This window comes from Gymnoscopelus microlampas (genome assembly GCF_963454915.1).
Source record: "Gymnoscopelus microlampas genome assembly, chromosome: 4".
Lineage (NCBI taxonomy): Eukaryota > Metazoa > Chordata > Actinopteri > Myctophiformes > Myctophidae > Gymnoscopelus > Gymnoscopelus microlampas.
In genome coordinates, this window is record NC_139941.1 from 1,207,501 (window position 1) to 1,222,910 (window position 15,410).

Here is a 15,410-nt window from a genome sequence, read left to right on the forward strand (position 1 = left end):
TAAAATGAACAAACAAATACTGTCGAAATGCCATTTCATCTTGTCTTGTGAACATGCATTAATTAACAAAGTCATGATTTTTGTTCAGTAAATTATATTTGGACTAGTTAAATTTGGGTTTGAACCAGGGACCTACAGACTGGCAGGTAGACAGTGTACTGACTGAGCCATTGGATAAAGAGAATTGGATTTCATGTGTGGTAAGTTATCATACAGCATGGATTGCTATTATATATATACAAGCTCATAACGCGTCACATTGTAGACCGGCTGTATGTGGTTACTGTAGGTGTTGTATTAATAATTACATATCGTCACCTTATTAAACTAATGGCCTAAGTCATTTTTTGAGGAAATGATATTTTTGCCTAAGTCAGGTCCTCATGACACTGGCCACCTCTGGTAAAATCGCCCAACTCCTAATTGAAAAGGATCATGCTGTTCACGCCCCTTTTAGTATAATGGCCTAACTCCCTTAGACTTAGGACAAAATAGGCCTTTTGTTTGGCCTAAGTCACATGTTTTTGTGACTTAAGCCAAATTATTTACTGATTTAGGCCATTTTGTAATTTGTTTTGCTTTTTATTTTGGCCTAAGTCAGATTTAATCCTATTTAAACCTATTTCAATCTCTTATGTTACATAACTGACAGACAGTGTTATTTCTATTTAAATAGTCATAATTTGTTATAAACATTTTGGGTGAAATGATTAAGAAATATCATATAGTTTTGTTCTGGATCAGTTTTTTATTTTTCCTGAAAACCTTGAAAAAATGACTTAGGCCATTAGTTTAATAAGGTGACGATATGCAAAGTAACTAAAGCTGTCATATGCTGTAATTGTAGTAGAGTAGATGTAACAAAAATGGAAAGTAAAGTAAAAAGTACCTCAAAATTGTACTGTGCATTGTAAGCACTTGTTTTGGTACTTGAGTAAATGTACATGTACACTTTTAAGCTAACCTGACGCTACCAGATCCAAACAGCTTGCTCCACACATTGTTTCACAGCTTATTTGGATCTGGGATCTCGGGAGCCAATTCGATGACGGGGCTGTTCCTTTTTTTCAAGATACTTGGTAGATGATTGGATGGGACCGTCTGTCTATCACCGTGTGGGCGTGCAAACACAACCATTGCATGTGACTGTAACCCATTTCTGCCAGCCCTTCCAACTTTTTGAACAATGTCTTCAACATCCTCTGGCAAACCATACATTACAACATGAGAAACATTAGGGAAATTCAAGCCCATCCCAAGAGCTGTTGTTGCAACAACCACTCGGCAGCTCCCCTCTCCCTCTCCACTAAAGGAGGCCAAAACTCTGTCTTTGTACTTTGACAGTGTGTTGCTGTGGAAAATTCCTATAAGGTGGTTCTCAGCCTTCTGATCCTGGTCTCTGTTAACCCAAGCATCTTCTCCCAATTCTGCTTTAAGATAGGTGAACACTCTCCCAACTAACTTCAGTGTTCTGCAATAGATTATGATGGGAGACATTGATAGACCCTTATCTTTGACCTCCTTTACTACCCAGTCCATACAGTTCAAGTTATCAGCAGGAACCCGACTCAGTCCCAGCCTGATGTTTTTCCTGTTTGGGCTAACAGTCACGAGAGTTGCCTCCTCCATATTCAGCATCCTGGTCACACGGCCTCTGTTCTTGTTATCAGCAGATGCTGTCAACGCTAAAACAGGTAAACCTGAAAGACAATAAGTGCACATATATCAGCAAACAAGCATTAATGAAGAACTGCTGTAGGCTACACTTTCTATAGTGTTATAAAGGGGAAATAATTAGGTTATTTATGTTATCGGGTAGCTTCAGGTAAAGACTGACATTTCCACATATCATACTGTATTTTCTTTACATGACAAATAACTACACTTGGACAGCACCAACTTCTATGATCTGCTCCTGTAGTGTAAACACCCCTCCCCCTAACCTGGCTAAACAGGGGGGTTAGCCTCCCCAACACACCCCTCCCCCTAACATTAAAAATAGGGGGATTAACCTAACCAGGTTGCCAGCCCAATGCACACACAACCCCCCCCCCCCCCCCAACATTAACCCCCTCAGGTAGCAGCACAATGAAGCCCCCCTTCCAAACACAATCAATGCCCCTTTTCTGGATTGATATCAATTAATCATGTATTTAATCATGTAGCATTACTGTGTTTCAAAACTCACCTTCTTTGACTATGGATCTTAGTTCATTCAGCCTGGAAAAGGCTTCTCTGAAGGCTGGCTTCCCGTTTGCTCCCAGTCCCCTGGTTGAAAGAAAAAGAAATCCTACATTGAGTCTAGGTAGCAGCAATAGTAACGTGCATAGTTGCATTACAACACTACAGTTACAGTAAGATCTGTGTTTAACATTTGGTCTGTTTGTGTGTGTTAGCTTATTGTTTATAATATAATGTTTGACCTAAATAAAACATAAATGTTACAACACTTCGTCTTTGAACTACTGTAACCGTATTTAGAAACACGCTGCTCTGTTTTGTTTTACAGTTTAACATTACAGTGTATGTGTAGTGTAACAATTACACTATACAGCCATTTAACGGCGTTTAGCTTACCATTTGTATGCGACGTGAACTTCATCGACGACAATGCCCAGTAGGTTTTCACGATACACTTGTGAGGAAAGCATATCACGCCATTTATCTTCCAGTAACCACGTCTCCGGGCTACCAAAGACCAGCTGACATCGGCCGTCGAGGATGTCGGTGTGTGCTGCATTATCTACGAGTTGCGCAGCATAGAGTCCCAGATTCGTAGCCTCTTTGATTTGATCTGCTACGAGGGCAGTCAAAGGAGATACGACGATCAATATAGGCTTCGGCTTCGTCCCCAGTTCTTTCGCTACCAGTGGAGCCAGTTGGTAAATTAAACTCTTGCCGAAGCCAGTCGGGAGGAGAGCAAAAACATCTTTTCCACGCAGAAAAGCCTTCAGTGCCAAACTTTGCTCTTCTTTCAAAGAAGAAATATTGTCCAGTTGAGAAATAACTAATGTTATTGCAGCATCTATCGTCATATCGGTGTTGCTCATGGTAGCGGCCATGTTGACTAGTGAAGAAACTACAAAACAACAGACGCTTCCATATGGCGTCACATCCGTTTTGGCCCAGATCACGCCCTTAGCTCACGCTGATTGGTCCGTACCGGGAGCGGTACGGTGTTAGCTCAACCCCTTGAGCGATCTCAGATGTAGCTGTCTTGAGGAACCTGGTTACTCAATACCGCCACCTCTGGCAGGGTCAGGTTACTTTTAAGCACCATTGAGGAGCCAATGACTGACAGGCTAGATATCACCAGGTGCACTGATTGCTAGAGTGCAGAGGGACATGGGTTGATATTAATGGTCTTAACTCAAAATGTATATATCACACAGCTTAGATTTTTTGATTATATCCGACAGTGATGTAAACAAAATCTGTAGTGTAAAAGTTGCACGTTCATACAATGTGAATGTATATTGGTTCTTGTGTCTGGGTAGCTCAGTTGGAAAAGCTCTTGACTCTCAACCGTAAGGTCATGGAATCGAATCCTGGCAAAAGCAACACAGCATATGACTAATCTGGTTCCCTGTTGTATAGAGCATTGTTACAGGTATAGGTTAATTTGTTAATGTTGCTACCCTTTAAATGGCCATGGCCAATAACGTGGCATTGGGCGCTTAAAGTTAAATATTTGAAAAACTACAGATTATTTCAAAGAAAAAGCCACCAGGCCACTAATGAGTTGTGAGTGAAGACAGGTGTGATTGGTGATGAGTGATAGCAGGTGAGAGGGGTGGATCCAATCCATGGGACCTTAACCTCAGTAAAACAACGACCTAACCTCAAGAAACATTATTTGTAAAACTAAGAATTCAAACTGATGATCACCTCAACACATTGTGTTGAGGTGATCAGGGATCGAACCAGCGACCTATGGATTCACAGGGTGCCTCTCTTCTCATTGAGCTAGAGATATGGCCTCCCTAATGATGTCTGTTGATATCTATAGGTTTTTCCGTCCGTTATGAACCAAGCCTCTGTTTCGCTAACTACTCTAGATCACTGGTTCACAAAACATTTACCAATAAAGATTTTTTTTGTCTCCTCGGAATGGAAACTAGTGAAAATAGTCGATCTACTGTACAAGCTCACAACACGTTGCTATCTGAAATGTTGTGAGATTGTAGATCGGCTATTTTCACAAGAAAGTATGTCATACATAAAAAACAACTACTCTCAAAAAAGCATTTCTTGTTATTTTAAAACAAATTCTCATGTCTTAATTAACAGGGTCATGTTTTGTACAATGCAATTTAAATGTAACCTGCATTAAGTGGGGTTTGAACCGGGGACCTTCAGAACAAGAGGCTAACACTTTACTGACTGAGCTATTCAATCCACAGACTTAATCAGTGAGAAAGGAGAACCCAACAAAACAAAACAAAAGGGGGAATGAAGTACGTCATACATTGAAAATAACTACTCTCAAATAAGCGTTTCATGTTATATTTAACAATTGCACATTTATTCATTGATACAGTCATGTTGTGTGCAATGCAATTGAAATGAAGTCTGCATGAGGTGGGATTTGAACCTGCGATCCTGTGGTTGCAAGGCAGATGGTTTAGCAATCAGCCTGGAACTGGTGAAAAAGGAGGTCAAACAGAAGACACAGTTTCACGCAAATTGCTCAGAAATCCTGGGTTTAAATGTTTTTCAAACTGCTCAATATGGCGGAAAATCTAAGGGCGGAGCTTACTGATCAAAGTAATAGATGTGTACCTCATGAGTCAAGGCAAAACTGTCGGCCAAACGAGGCATGACTTTTGCCTGTTTAAAGTTTGCATGCTATAGCGACCCTTTGACCAATTGGAGTAAGATTGGTTTCAGTGATACTTGGAATGACCCTCTACATTATTGCAAAGTTTCAAACAAATGTGAGTCTGCATGTATGTGTTGGGGGCAGACGAATACTTTTCATAAAACTGCAATATTCATTGGCTCATAAAAGCTTCATTTTTTCATTTATGGAAAATCCGCTTGCTCACATCTGTCGGCAAAGCTCCAAAGCAATGTGTAAAATATTCTTCTTAGTTCTGAGTCGTGAGGCACTCACTATGGGAAACAGCGTCATCTGGCGATTCAACAGAGCTACACACAATACGCTCCCGGGGCCCATTTATTGGGCAAGAGGGTATGTCACCAGCCGCCCTTCCCCTTTCCGGAAGGACATATAAGGCCCGGTCGTGACGTAGTACCTCTTCAGTTCCTCTGTTCGCAGATGCACTAGGCTCACACGCTTATACAAACTGAAAAACAACTTAAAACTACTTAAATCTTCGATTCCAGTCTTCACGAGAGAAACCAGCTTTAACCCTAAAAGCGGAGATTAGGATCAATCGCCCACAGGTTTTCTCTCGCTTCAGGAAAACAAACTTATACTTCTCTTTCTGCCTCGTGGTGAGTTGGCTACTAGCCACCTTAGCTGCTACCTAGCTTGACTAGCCACCTTAGCTGCTAACTAGCTTAGCTGTTTGGCTACAACCACAGCCCTTAGCACCCCTCCCTAAGCTAGCTCCCCGCATAGAGCCGATAGCTTAGCGCTTTTCACATACATTGATGGCCACCTCCAAAGGCGTCCCCATCTACGAGGGCCCTCTACCACCGAGACGGTGCGTGCTCCCGGACTGCTCGGCCACCATCACCGGAGATGACCCGCACAACATCTGCATCGCCTGCCTCGGTGTGGCCCACGCGTTCAACCCTGTTTCCTTCTGCGGCGCCTGTTCGCGCAACTCAGAGAGGTTCCTGCGTGCACGCTACGGCCAGGCCAGGGACTGCGCAGGCGGCAGCAGCAGCGGTGAGGCTCCCGCTATCACCGGCCCACTTCGCCGCAGAGAGGCCGGAGCAGCTAATGCTAGCGGCGCTAGCGGTTCTCGTCTAGCGTCGCAGCGACACCCCCGCCTCCCCACCCCAACCCCAACTGCCACGAGCGGTGGCCTTCAACGCTCGGCGCTCGCGGTACCACGCTGGGACCCCACCACCACCACCTCCCGCCTTGGGCCCTGTGGAGAGCGGAGCTAGCCTCCCACAGGGCCGCGGTAAACAACGGCCAGCCACCGCCGCTGTGGGCGCCGGCCCTCAGCCCCCACAGCACCAGGGTAGTCAGGCCCTCTCCCACTCCTCCCCCCGCCTCAGTCGTTCCTCTCCAGCGGCAGCTACCGGCAGGAAGAGGACTACTATTCCGGGCAGGATGACTACGATGAGGAGGGCGAGTACGAAGAGGGCGAGTACGAGGAGGACGACGAGGATGAGGAGCTCCCGCGCTGACCCCGCAAAGCTCAGCTTCGACACCAACGTGGCAGGGGGAGTGGGACTGGGACTCAGTCTCCCCCCCATGGACTCTGTCCTGGCCACCAGTCTGGGGGCGATGAGTAGGGGGCGCGTCTCCCTCACTCCTAAGCCTACCTTCACCAACCCAAAGGAGAAAGCTGCCTCAGCGGCCACAGAGAGGTCTTATAAAGCGACGGCCCTCGTCGCCAAGACTCTCAACGCCAGCACCTTGTTAGAGGGTTCCACGCGAACACGCTGAGGAGGTCGAGTTGGTGATGCAGCTCATCATCATACCTTCATAAAGTCGGTCACGGAAGAGAGGAGGACGACCCACGAAGCCGCTACGGGCGTCTTCGAACCCCTTTCATCCTCCTCCTCCAACACCAGACCCCGAGAGACCAGCGGCGAGAGGACGCTCTTCCTCCCGCCAGACCAGGTCAGAACGCCCCCAGAACGCACCGACACCGGCAACGTCCACCACCCGCTCCCGTCGTGGGCGGGGGAAGTGACACTGACCCACCTGTTCCTCTCAGTGTCCGGCAGGCATGAGATGAGACACAGCACTGCCGACCGTTCCACCGAAAGCTGCACGGTCAGACTGGGTGGACGCGGACCCCCCCGTCGTTAACGGGGAAGAGACAGGGACCCTTTTTGCACCAGCGCAGGTAATAAAACCAGTATCACCTCTGTCCGACAGAGGGCGCCTTTGCACCTTGGTACACAGGTCAAGCCGGTTTTATCTCCCGTCCGCCAGGGGGGCGCCAAAACGCCACTGTAGTAAGGGAGTGTCACAAAATGGCCGTACGGAAGGTAGGCACGATGGCAACAACCAGTTTAGACCAGATGTTGACATCGAGGAAGTCCCATGTCGGACCAGGTATTGTTCACCCATGCGACGGGCGGAGCGGCGCTGACTTTGAGAGAGGAGGTTCTCTCTCTCCTAAGCAAGGGCGCTATCAGAGAATTATCTCCCGATAAGAAACGCCTGGGTTTCTACTCGAAATATTTTCTGGTCAAGAAGAAGGGGGGGGGGGGGGGGGGGGGGGTGCGACCCATCCTGGATCTAACAGGTCTCAACAAGTTTCTAACGAAATTCAAGTTTCGTATGCTGACAACCGCGACGTTATTACTCACGGTGCGTCAGGGCGACTGGTGGACCAGCATAGATCTGAAGGACGCATATTTCCACATTCCTATCTACCCACCACACAGGAAATTCCTGCACTTCGGTTTCGAGGGACGGGTGTACGAGTACACCCGTTTGGAATGTCCCTGAGCCCCCGTGTGTTCGTGAAGTGCACACAGGCAGCTCTAGCTCCATTGAGGAGACGGGGGATCCGTCTGTCGACTTACATCGACGACTGACTCTTGGCCGGGGACTCCGGTCGAGAGGTGGCGAGACACACAGAGATAGCTATCTCCCACCTGACGTTGTTGGGTTTCACCGTCAATTTTCAGAAGAGCGTGCTGATTCCACGTCAACAAACCTCTTTCATAGGGATTTCACTGGATTCAACCACACTCGTGGCACGTCTATCCAAGGAGAGGATAGACAGCTTCCTAGCCTGTGTGAGGTCTTTTCACGTAGGAAAGAAAGTCACGTACAGGCTGTGCATGCAGGCGGCGGGTCTCATGGCTTCGGCCATACACCTGATTGGCCGAAGCCATGAGACCCACGTGACTTCCTTCCTAGGCAGACTCTTTATGAGACCTTTTCAGATGTGGATGCGGGCTCTCAACATCCCACCTACCATGGGGTCTCGACGGGTTTTGGTGTGTCCACGTTGCATGGATGCACTCAGACCGTGGTCACGCGCACTGTTTCTGTCAGAGGGTGTAAGTATAGGTGCTGTGATTTCACAGACTCAAACATTTCGAGGCGCGCATCAGCGGTTGCCATGTCCTGGTCAGGACGGACAACACCACGACCATGTGCTACGTCAACAAGCAGGGAGGCTTAGGCTCCCGAGTGTTGGACAACCTGGCCCGCGAGCTGACAATGTGGTGCGAATCGCGCCTGTTGTCAATTTGTGCGCTCCATGTCCCGGGCCTTCAGAACAGCGGGCGGATCTGCTGTCCAGGGGCAGGTTTTGGTACACGGATTGGTCACTCAATCCGAAAGTGGCGGACACGATTTGGACCAGGTTCGGCCGACCACAGGTCGATTTGTTTGCCTCAGCAGAGAATGCGAAGTGCTCTCGCTTTTTCTCAATGAAGGCGACAGACCTCTCGTTGGGACTGGACGCGTTGGCTCACAGCTGGCCGAGGGAACTACTGTATGCATTCCCGCCACTGGAGCTGATCCGCCCAACTTTGGAGAGGGTCAGACTCCACGGTCTGTCTGTGCTGCTGGTAGCCCCAGCTTGGGGCGTGTGGAGATCAGAGATAACTCTTCTCCTCTACGCCAAGCCGTGGCCCCTCCCTTCGATCGCGGACCTGCTGCAGCAAGCAGGGAACGAAATCAACCGCCCCCGCCCCCGGGAACTGGACCTGTGAGTCTGGCCCGTGAGAGGGCCACCTTAGACTCGTCCGGGTCCGGATCTACGAGGGCTGCCTATGACATTAAATGGAATATTTTTGTGTCATGGTGCCTGGAGCAGTCACCGGTGGGAGTGTTTGTCACCACTGGAGTAAGGGAGTTTCACAAAATGGCCGCACGGAAGGTAGGCACGATGGCAACAACCAGTTTAGACCAGATGTTGACATCGAGGAAGCATCGCGTGCGGGGTCACGTGACTTCCTCGAATTTCCCAGTCAGGGGGCCAGGTCCGGATCTACGAGGGCTGCTAAGGACATTAAAATGTAATGGAATATTTTTGTGTCATGGTGCCTGGAGCAGTCACCGGTGGGGGTGGCTTTTCGGGCTCCAGTGCGCAGCGTTCTTATTTTCCTGCAGAGCAGGTTAAATCAGGGCTTGGCCTTCTCGACGGTCAAAGTGTACTTGGGGGCCATCTCCGCCTGCCACGAAGGTTTCGATGGCGGGACGGTTGGCAAGCATCCAATGGTGCGCCGGTTCATGGGTGGCGCCAGACGGGCTAGGCCGACTAACAGGCCTTTGTGGGATTTGGCTCTAGTGCTGAATGCAGTTTGCCTTTCTCCCTTTGAAGGGAGGCTGCGGGGCGGGCCTGAAAATAGTTAGTCTTAAGACGGTCCTCTTGGTGGCCCTGTCTACGGCTAAGAGAGTTAGTGACCGACATGCACTCTCTGAGTTCGGAGTGTTTGTTACCAAGACCGGGGTGGTGGCACCGGCTCCGGTTGAGTTGGTAGCTTTCCATCCGCCTCCTTTCGCTTCGGCAGAGGATGAGCGGTTACATTGTCTCTGTCCAGTGAGGGCCTTGAGGCTCTACTGTCAAAGGACGGCGGCCAGCAGATCGTCTACGCAGCTGTTTGTCTCCTATGGTGACCAGCGGAAAGCGATCGCCAAGGCGACGCTCTCCAGGTGGATAGTTGAGGCTATAAGGCTCGCCTATACTAGTAGTGGGACCCCAGTGCCTGGTGGACTGAGGGCTCACTCAACTAGGGGTGTGGGTGCATCCTGTGCCCTCTCTAGGGGGGCTTCGGTCCAGGAGATTTGCACGGCCGCTAACTGGTCGTCACCTTCGACCTTTGCAGCCTTTTACAGCCTGGACGTGGCGGCATCCTCAGTGGTGCACGCAGTCCTGGGTGTGGCAGCCTCATCTACTTGAGGTGTTTTTTCTCCTCCTGACATAATCCTGGGGGCTAACGATCAGGTGGTCTCGGGAGCAGGTGGCCCTGTTCCCTTGTTGTAGGGTTAGTAGATGACAGACCTTGTTTGTCTATTAGCTGAATAAGGCAGACTGCGGTCTGTCAGGGCCTTCTTTTCTTATCCCTTATGCCGCGTCCGGGCTTGGAGGGTCCGGGCGCCCCGGAAGTCGGGGCCCCGCGTGTGCGGGCCTCAGGGCCGGAGGGGGCATGTGCGTTTTTTGGGGGATTGAACGCTTTTAACGCTTCCGGGGGGTTTATAGATCCCATAGTGAGTGCCTCACGACTCAGAACGAAGAAGAACTAGAGGTTACGTAGGTAACCCTGGTTCTTTTAGTTCAGGAGTGAGGCACTCACCAAACACCCCTTTGTTCGCCACTGCGAACAGAGTAACTGTGTTGGAGGAAGTACTACGTCACGACCGGGCCTTATATGTCCTTCCGGAAAGGGGAAGGGACGGCTGGTGACGTGACATACCCTCTTTCCCAATAAATGGGCCCCAGGAGCGTATTGTGTGTAGCTCTGTTGCATCGCCAGATGGCGCTGTTTCCCATAGTGAGTGCCTCACTCCTGAACTAAAAGAACCGGGGTTACCTACGTAACCTCTAGTTTCGTGCAGATTGCTCAAAAATCCCATATAAAAAATCATATAGGGGCGTCCGCTGGCCTAGCGGTCCAGGCGCATACCACATAAGCTGGTAATCCAGTATGACAGCGTGTCGCGGGTTCGACTTCCGTTCTCGACGACCTTTGCTGTATGTCTCCCCCCCATCTCTCTCCCCATTTCCTGTCAGCCTACTGTCCTGTCCAAATAAAGTCATAAAAGCCCCCAAAAATATCTTAAAAAAAAAAGAAAATCATATAATTCAAAATGGTGGGAGATCTAAAGGTCAGAGGTCAAAAGTCAGAGTGTGAAGGTTGTTAGGCATGAGGAGACGCATGTGTGTATCAAAGTTTCATGGCCGTAGGTCAAACAGGGCATGAGTTGTACCTGTTGAATGTTGACATTTTCAATTGAGTGCTACAGTGCCACCCTTTCAATTCAATTCAATTCAATTTTATTAAAGTGTCAAATCACAACAAGTTGTCTCAAGACACTTTACATGTAGAGAAGAGACCCGACAATCCCACCCTGAACAAGCAATTTTTGCGACAGTGGCAACGAAAAACTCCCTCTTAACTGGAAGAAACGTCAGGCAGACCCTAGGTTCTAGAGTGGCGGCCTTCTGCCTCGACCGTGTCGGGGGAAAGAGGAGAGAGAGAGAGAGAGAGAGAGAGAGAGAGAGAGAGAGAGAGAGAGAGAGAGAGAGAGAGAGGGAGAGACAGAGGAGAGACAGAAAGAGATACAGTGCAGATCCATTGGCCAAAGTTACCCTTTGGCCAATGGTTGTGAGTTTCGGGCCTTTGCCGTTTGGCATAGCCCTCTACCATATTGCCGAGTTTCGTAAAAAGTTACCACACGGTTAGGCCAGAACTGCAAAAACGGCGGAAGAAAGACAAAGCCAAGGAATGCCCTTAAAGGAGCATTTCACCCCTGGATGAAACTGGAATCACTCAATGTTAATAGTATTTGTAGTAGATTACAGTAGAATAATTAAAAATTTGCACCCTATGGCCAGAAAAATAATTAAATCTGTGCGTTTGACTGGACTGCTGCAATACTACAATGACCATAATGCTTTGGTGCACTGCCCCTCCTTGTGGGGAGTGGAGGCTGCATGTTGGTGTGATTTTCAACAACAACACACAACATGTGTACCAGTGTTCGACAGTGTTGCCATGTCTACTTATTATAAGCGGCTTCTTTCTAAAATGTAGTTGATATTTGGGCTTGTATCCAAATGTTTTGATTGTTGTCTAAACCAGCGGTTCTCAAACAAGTTCATGTATTTTTCCACCAACTCCCATCTGAAATTATAATTTGTGCCAGGGAGCCCCTACCAAATATGTGTTGTTAAAACCATAAAAAAATATTCCACATTTTGCACTTTTTCCCCTCAAGATTTTTTTGGAAAATAGCAGATCTACAAGCTCACAATGGGTAACATCGCGCCGCGTTGTGAGCTTGTAGATCGTCAATTTTCAAATATATAATATCACATGTCTAGGTTTAAGTGCTCTTGACCTAGTTATCTTCTTTTGAGCTTGTTTTCATACACCTGGTTTCTTATTTCTTTCACAATATCTGGCAACACTGGAAGTCAGAAGCGTCCATCTCATCCTTCATGTCCAAGGATTCGTTAGTGATGTCACATCACTGACAAATCCTTGGTATCTTTATGCCGTTCTACTTCCGTGTAGCATAGTAGCGACATAACTGTCGAATCCTTGGTATTGTGATCCTAGCCTTTCAACAGTATTTGTTTACCGTCGCTCCACGCTGGATTTAGATTCTTTCACGCTTGCGCTTATGAAACACTAAACAGGATTATTATTTCATGTTAACATTCAAGTACAACTATCAGAAGATAGACACTTTACTCAGGTAAAGTAATGCGTCACTCTGCAAATTTAACTTAAGTTTTCCACCTGTACAAAGTAATTTCTTATACAGACATCAAGGCTAATACAGACATAATGATTTTTTTAATCATCCTTCCCTTGTCAATATCGCACCATTTAGGCCGCTGGCTGCATGAGCAGCAGCCGTCGCTGCCTCCTCCTCGTCCCTGCGCTGGAGCTGTTCATCGCTATACTCCGGTTCAAATACATAGCCCTGCTGTGTTTCAGAATCAGCAATAACTTGAAAATAGTCATCTTCCTCCATGGAATGCTCTGACTCAGATGTGCGTGCTTACGCCATGATACAAATCTGAACGGGGAACGCAGCTAAAGTGGTGGGGATTATTTACAACTCTATGGGGTGGAGTCCAAATCTTGGGGACACCCCTTGGGGCTGTCTTTGGAGCTGGTCTGACTGAGACGTGTCGAGACAACATGTAGTCCGGAAAGGAATGAGACCATATCGTCGTGACGTTAATTACGTCACAACAAAGTCGAAGATTACTAGATATCTAAAAACACAGATTATACACACAAAAAAAACAGGATCTTGTTTCTTGAGTCCTAAACTTCATTAAAATAAGATCTGGTTGCAAAATCGGCGAAATGTTCCTTTAATAATGATAATAATAATATGAACTAGAAGGTCAGGGTTAGGCCCAGGGCCCGCAAACTTTGGAAGGCAGTCATAGCCACTTGGAATGGCATTTGAATAATCTAAACTGATCACAAGACCCCAGAGATAATGGCCCTCGTTTATCAAAGTTGCGCAGACCAAAAAACAGGCGTACCCCGAGATCACCGCACATGTCAGCATTTGTCATTGTGACTTTGACCTGAGCGTACGTCCCACTCAAATCTCACATCTGGTCTGAGGACGTGTAGGCTTTGGCTACACCAGTTCGTTCCATCGTAGACATGGGGAGCAGCATTGTTGGGACCACAGATTGAGATCAGAGATAGGTAACCAGCCCACCACACACCACAAACAACAGAGTGTGCGCACTGCTCTGAGGTTAAATTAAAACCCAAACTTATTTCAATCATGACGATGTGATTGGTGTCATTCAACAACGTAGGCCTACGGGAAATAGACAACGCGTAAGCTATTTATTATTTAATTCATGATTCAGGTTTTCTTTTAGGGTGTATCTTTACTTATATGGCTAGAATTAAAAAGGAAGGATTAAAAAGGATGCATATATTTTTCTTATTTTTATTCCCCAGACCGCATTCTTCTGACATATCGTGACACTTTAGAGGTGACTCTAAAGTGTTACGTATGCGGTTGTATTTTTGTTTTATTTGTGTTATATTTTCGTATTAGATGTATCTGTGTTTCAGGTATCGGATCTGTGCCCTGTGTATGCAAATAGCTTTTGCTATGCCATGCCTATGATAGGCGTGTGTGCTGTATAGCTGTGTGTGAATCCATGGAGATGATTGGCTAGGTAACTTCACATGACGGAGAAGTTCCTCTTCTTGGCCGTATTCCGCTTCTTAATGTAAAGAAAACTGGTGGGGCGAGGCTCCGTCACATTTATCAACAGCCGACAAATCTTACGTTGCAATTGACAAGGTACAATTGCTAAACTGATAAATCACACATGGACGTGGGTGTAAGCTGATTCCTGGGCTCAAATGTAAGCTGGTTTATACGTACTGGTCAGTGATATTTTTGGCGTGAACGTGAACAAACTTGTTCACTTCCTGAAACTGTTGCGTTCAGGCTTTTGTTCATGCCCCCCCGCCCTTAACTTACTTTTATTATTTATTGTAGTTTTTATTACTTCGACACATTATTATATTACAAAGAAGATTGTGCAATTCACACACACACACACACACACACACACACACACACACACACACACACACACACACACACACACACACACACACACACAAACACAGGCACGCAGCTGAGCGTGCACAACACAGACGCATTGGAACGGTGGCGTGGCAGCGATGATGTTCAAATTAACTTGTTGTGTGCAGTGTATGCACTCAAACTTTATTGTTGATCATACGTGACGTGATGAAAGCATTTGTTTTCACATCGGTAGGTCAGGAAATTAGTCTTCATTAGGTTCATTACTCAGTACATTTATGGAGAAAAAAAATCAAACAACATTCCAATGGCAATTTCAACATTCAAAGATTATAAAAAATTAATCATACTTGAATTATATTTGATTCCCAAATTTCGTTCTGACAGCATAGTGTGTGTGTGTGTGTGTGTGTGTGTGTGTGTGTGTGTGTGTGTGTGTGTGTGTGTGTGTGTGTGTGTGTGTGTGTGTTCTCTTCAGATGTGGATCGTGACATTCAGGATCAGCCCAGTATCGGTCCAGCTGTGTTCTGTGGTGTGGGGCTGACCCTGGGTCTGCTGGGGGTTGCCATGGGAACCTTCTTCTTCATGAAAGGAAATGAATGCAACTAAAAAACATCAAATGAGTCAATCAGAGTTACATGTTGTGATGTGTTCATTTAATAATTGAAATGAATGTGAAAGAGTCAAAAAGAGATACTCATGTGGTACTCATCTGTCTCAGTTTTTTGTGTCTTCCCCAGTGACACCTGCCACCTGCTTGTCCTCTCTCACCTGCATGTAATTTCTCACCATATCCATAAACCTCCTCTTTGGCCTTCCTCTTCTCCTCTTACCTGGCAGTTCCATATTCAGGATCCTTCTCCCTATGTACCCTTCATCCCTCCTCTGCACATTTCAAAACCATCTCAACCTCACCTCTCTGGTTTTATCCCCAAACCTACTAACCTGAACTTACCCTCTAATGTAGTTCTGATCTTATCCTTCCCTGACTCTCCTAATGAGAATGGTAGCATCCTTAATT

General features: G+C 47.0%; 1 protein-coding gene and 1 long non-coding RNA gene across 2 annotated transcripts in view; one reads left to right on the forward strand and one right to left on the reverse strand.

Moving 5' to 3' along the window:
- The window catches only part of LOC311043251 (mamu class II histocompatibility antigen, DR alpha chain-like), a gene marked incomplete at both ends in the record, with an annotated part of 16,237 nt that extends 1,239 nt beyond the window's left edge, over positions 1-14,998 (forward strand). Inside the window, one exon of the mRNA XM_084054427.1 lies at positions 14,868-14,998. Coding sequence (XP_083910553.1) covers positions 14,868-14,998 — 131 coding nt within the window. The remainder of the gene's footprint in view (positions 1-14,867) is intronic.
- On the reverse strand, positions 1,173-2,746 carry LOC311044636. The gene is made up of 3 exons (XR_014600717.1): positions 2,578-2,746; positions 2,189-2,268; positions 1,173-1,700 (listed from the first exon to the last, which is right to left on the reverse strand). It is a non-coding gene; the product is annotated as an uncharacterized lncRNA (long non-coding RNA).
- Positions 14,999-15,410: the final 412 nt, after the last annotated feature.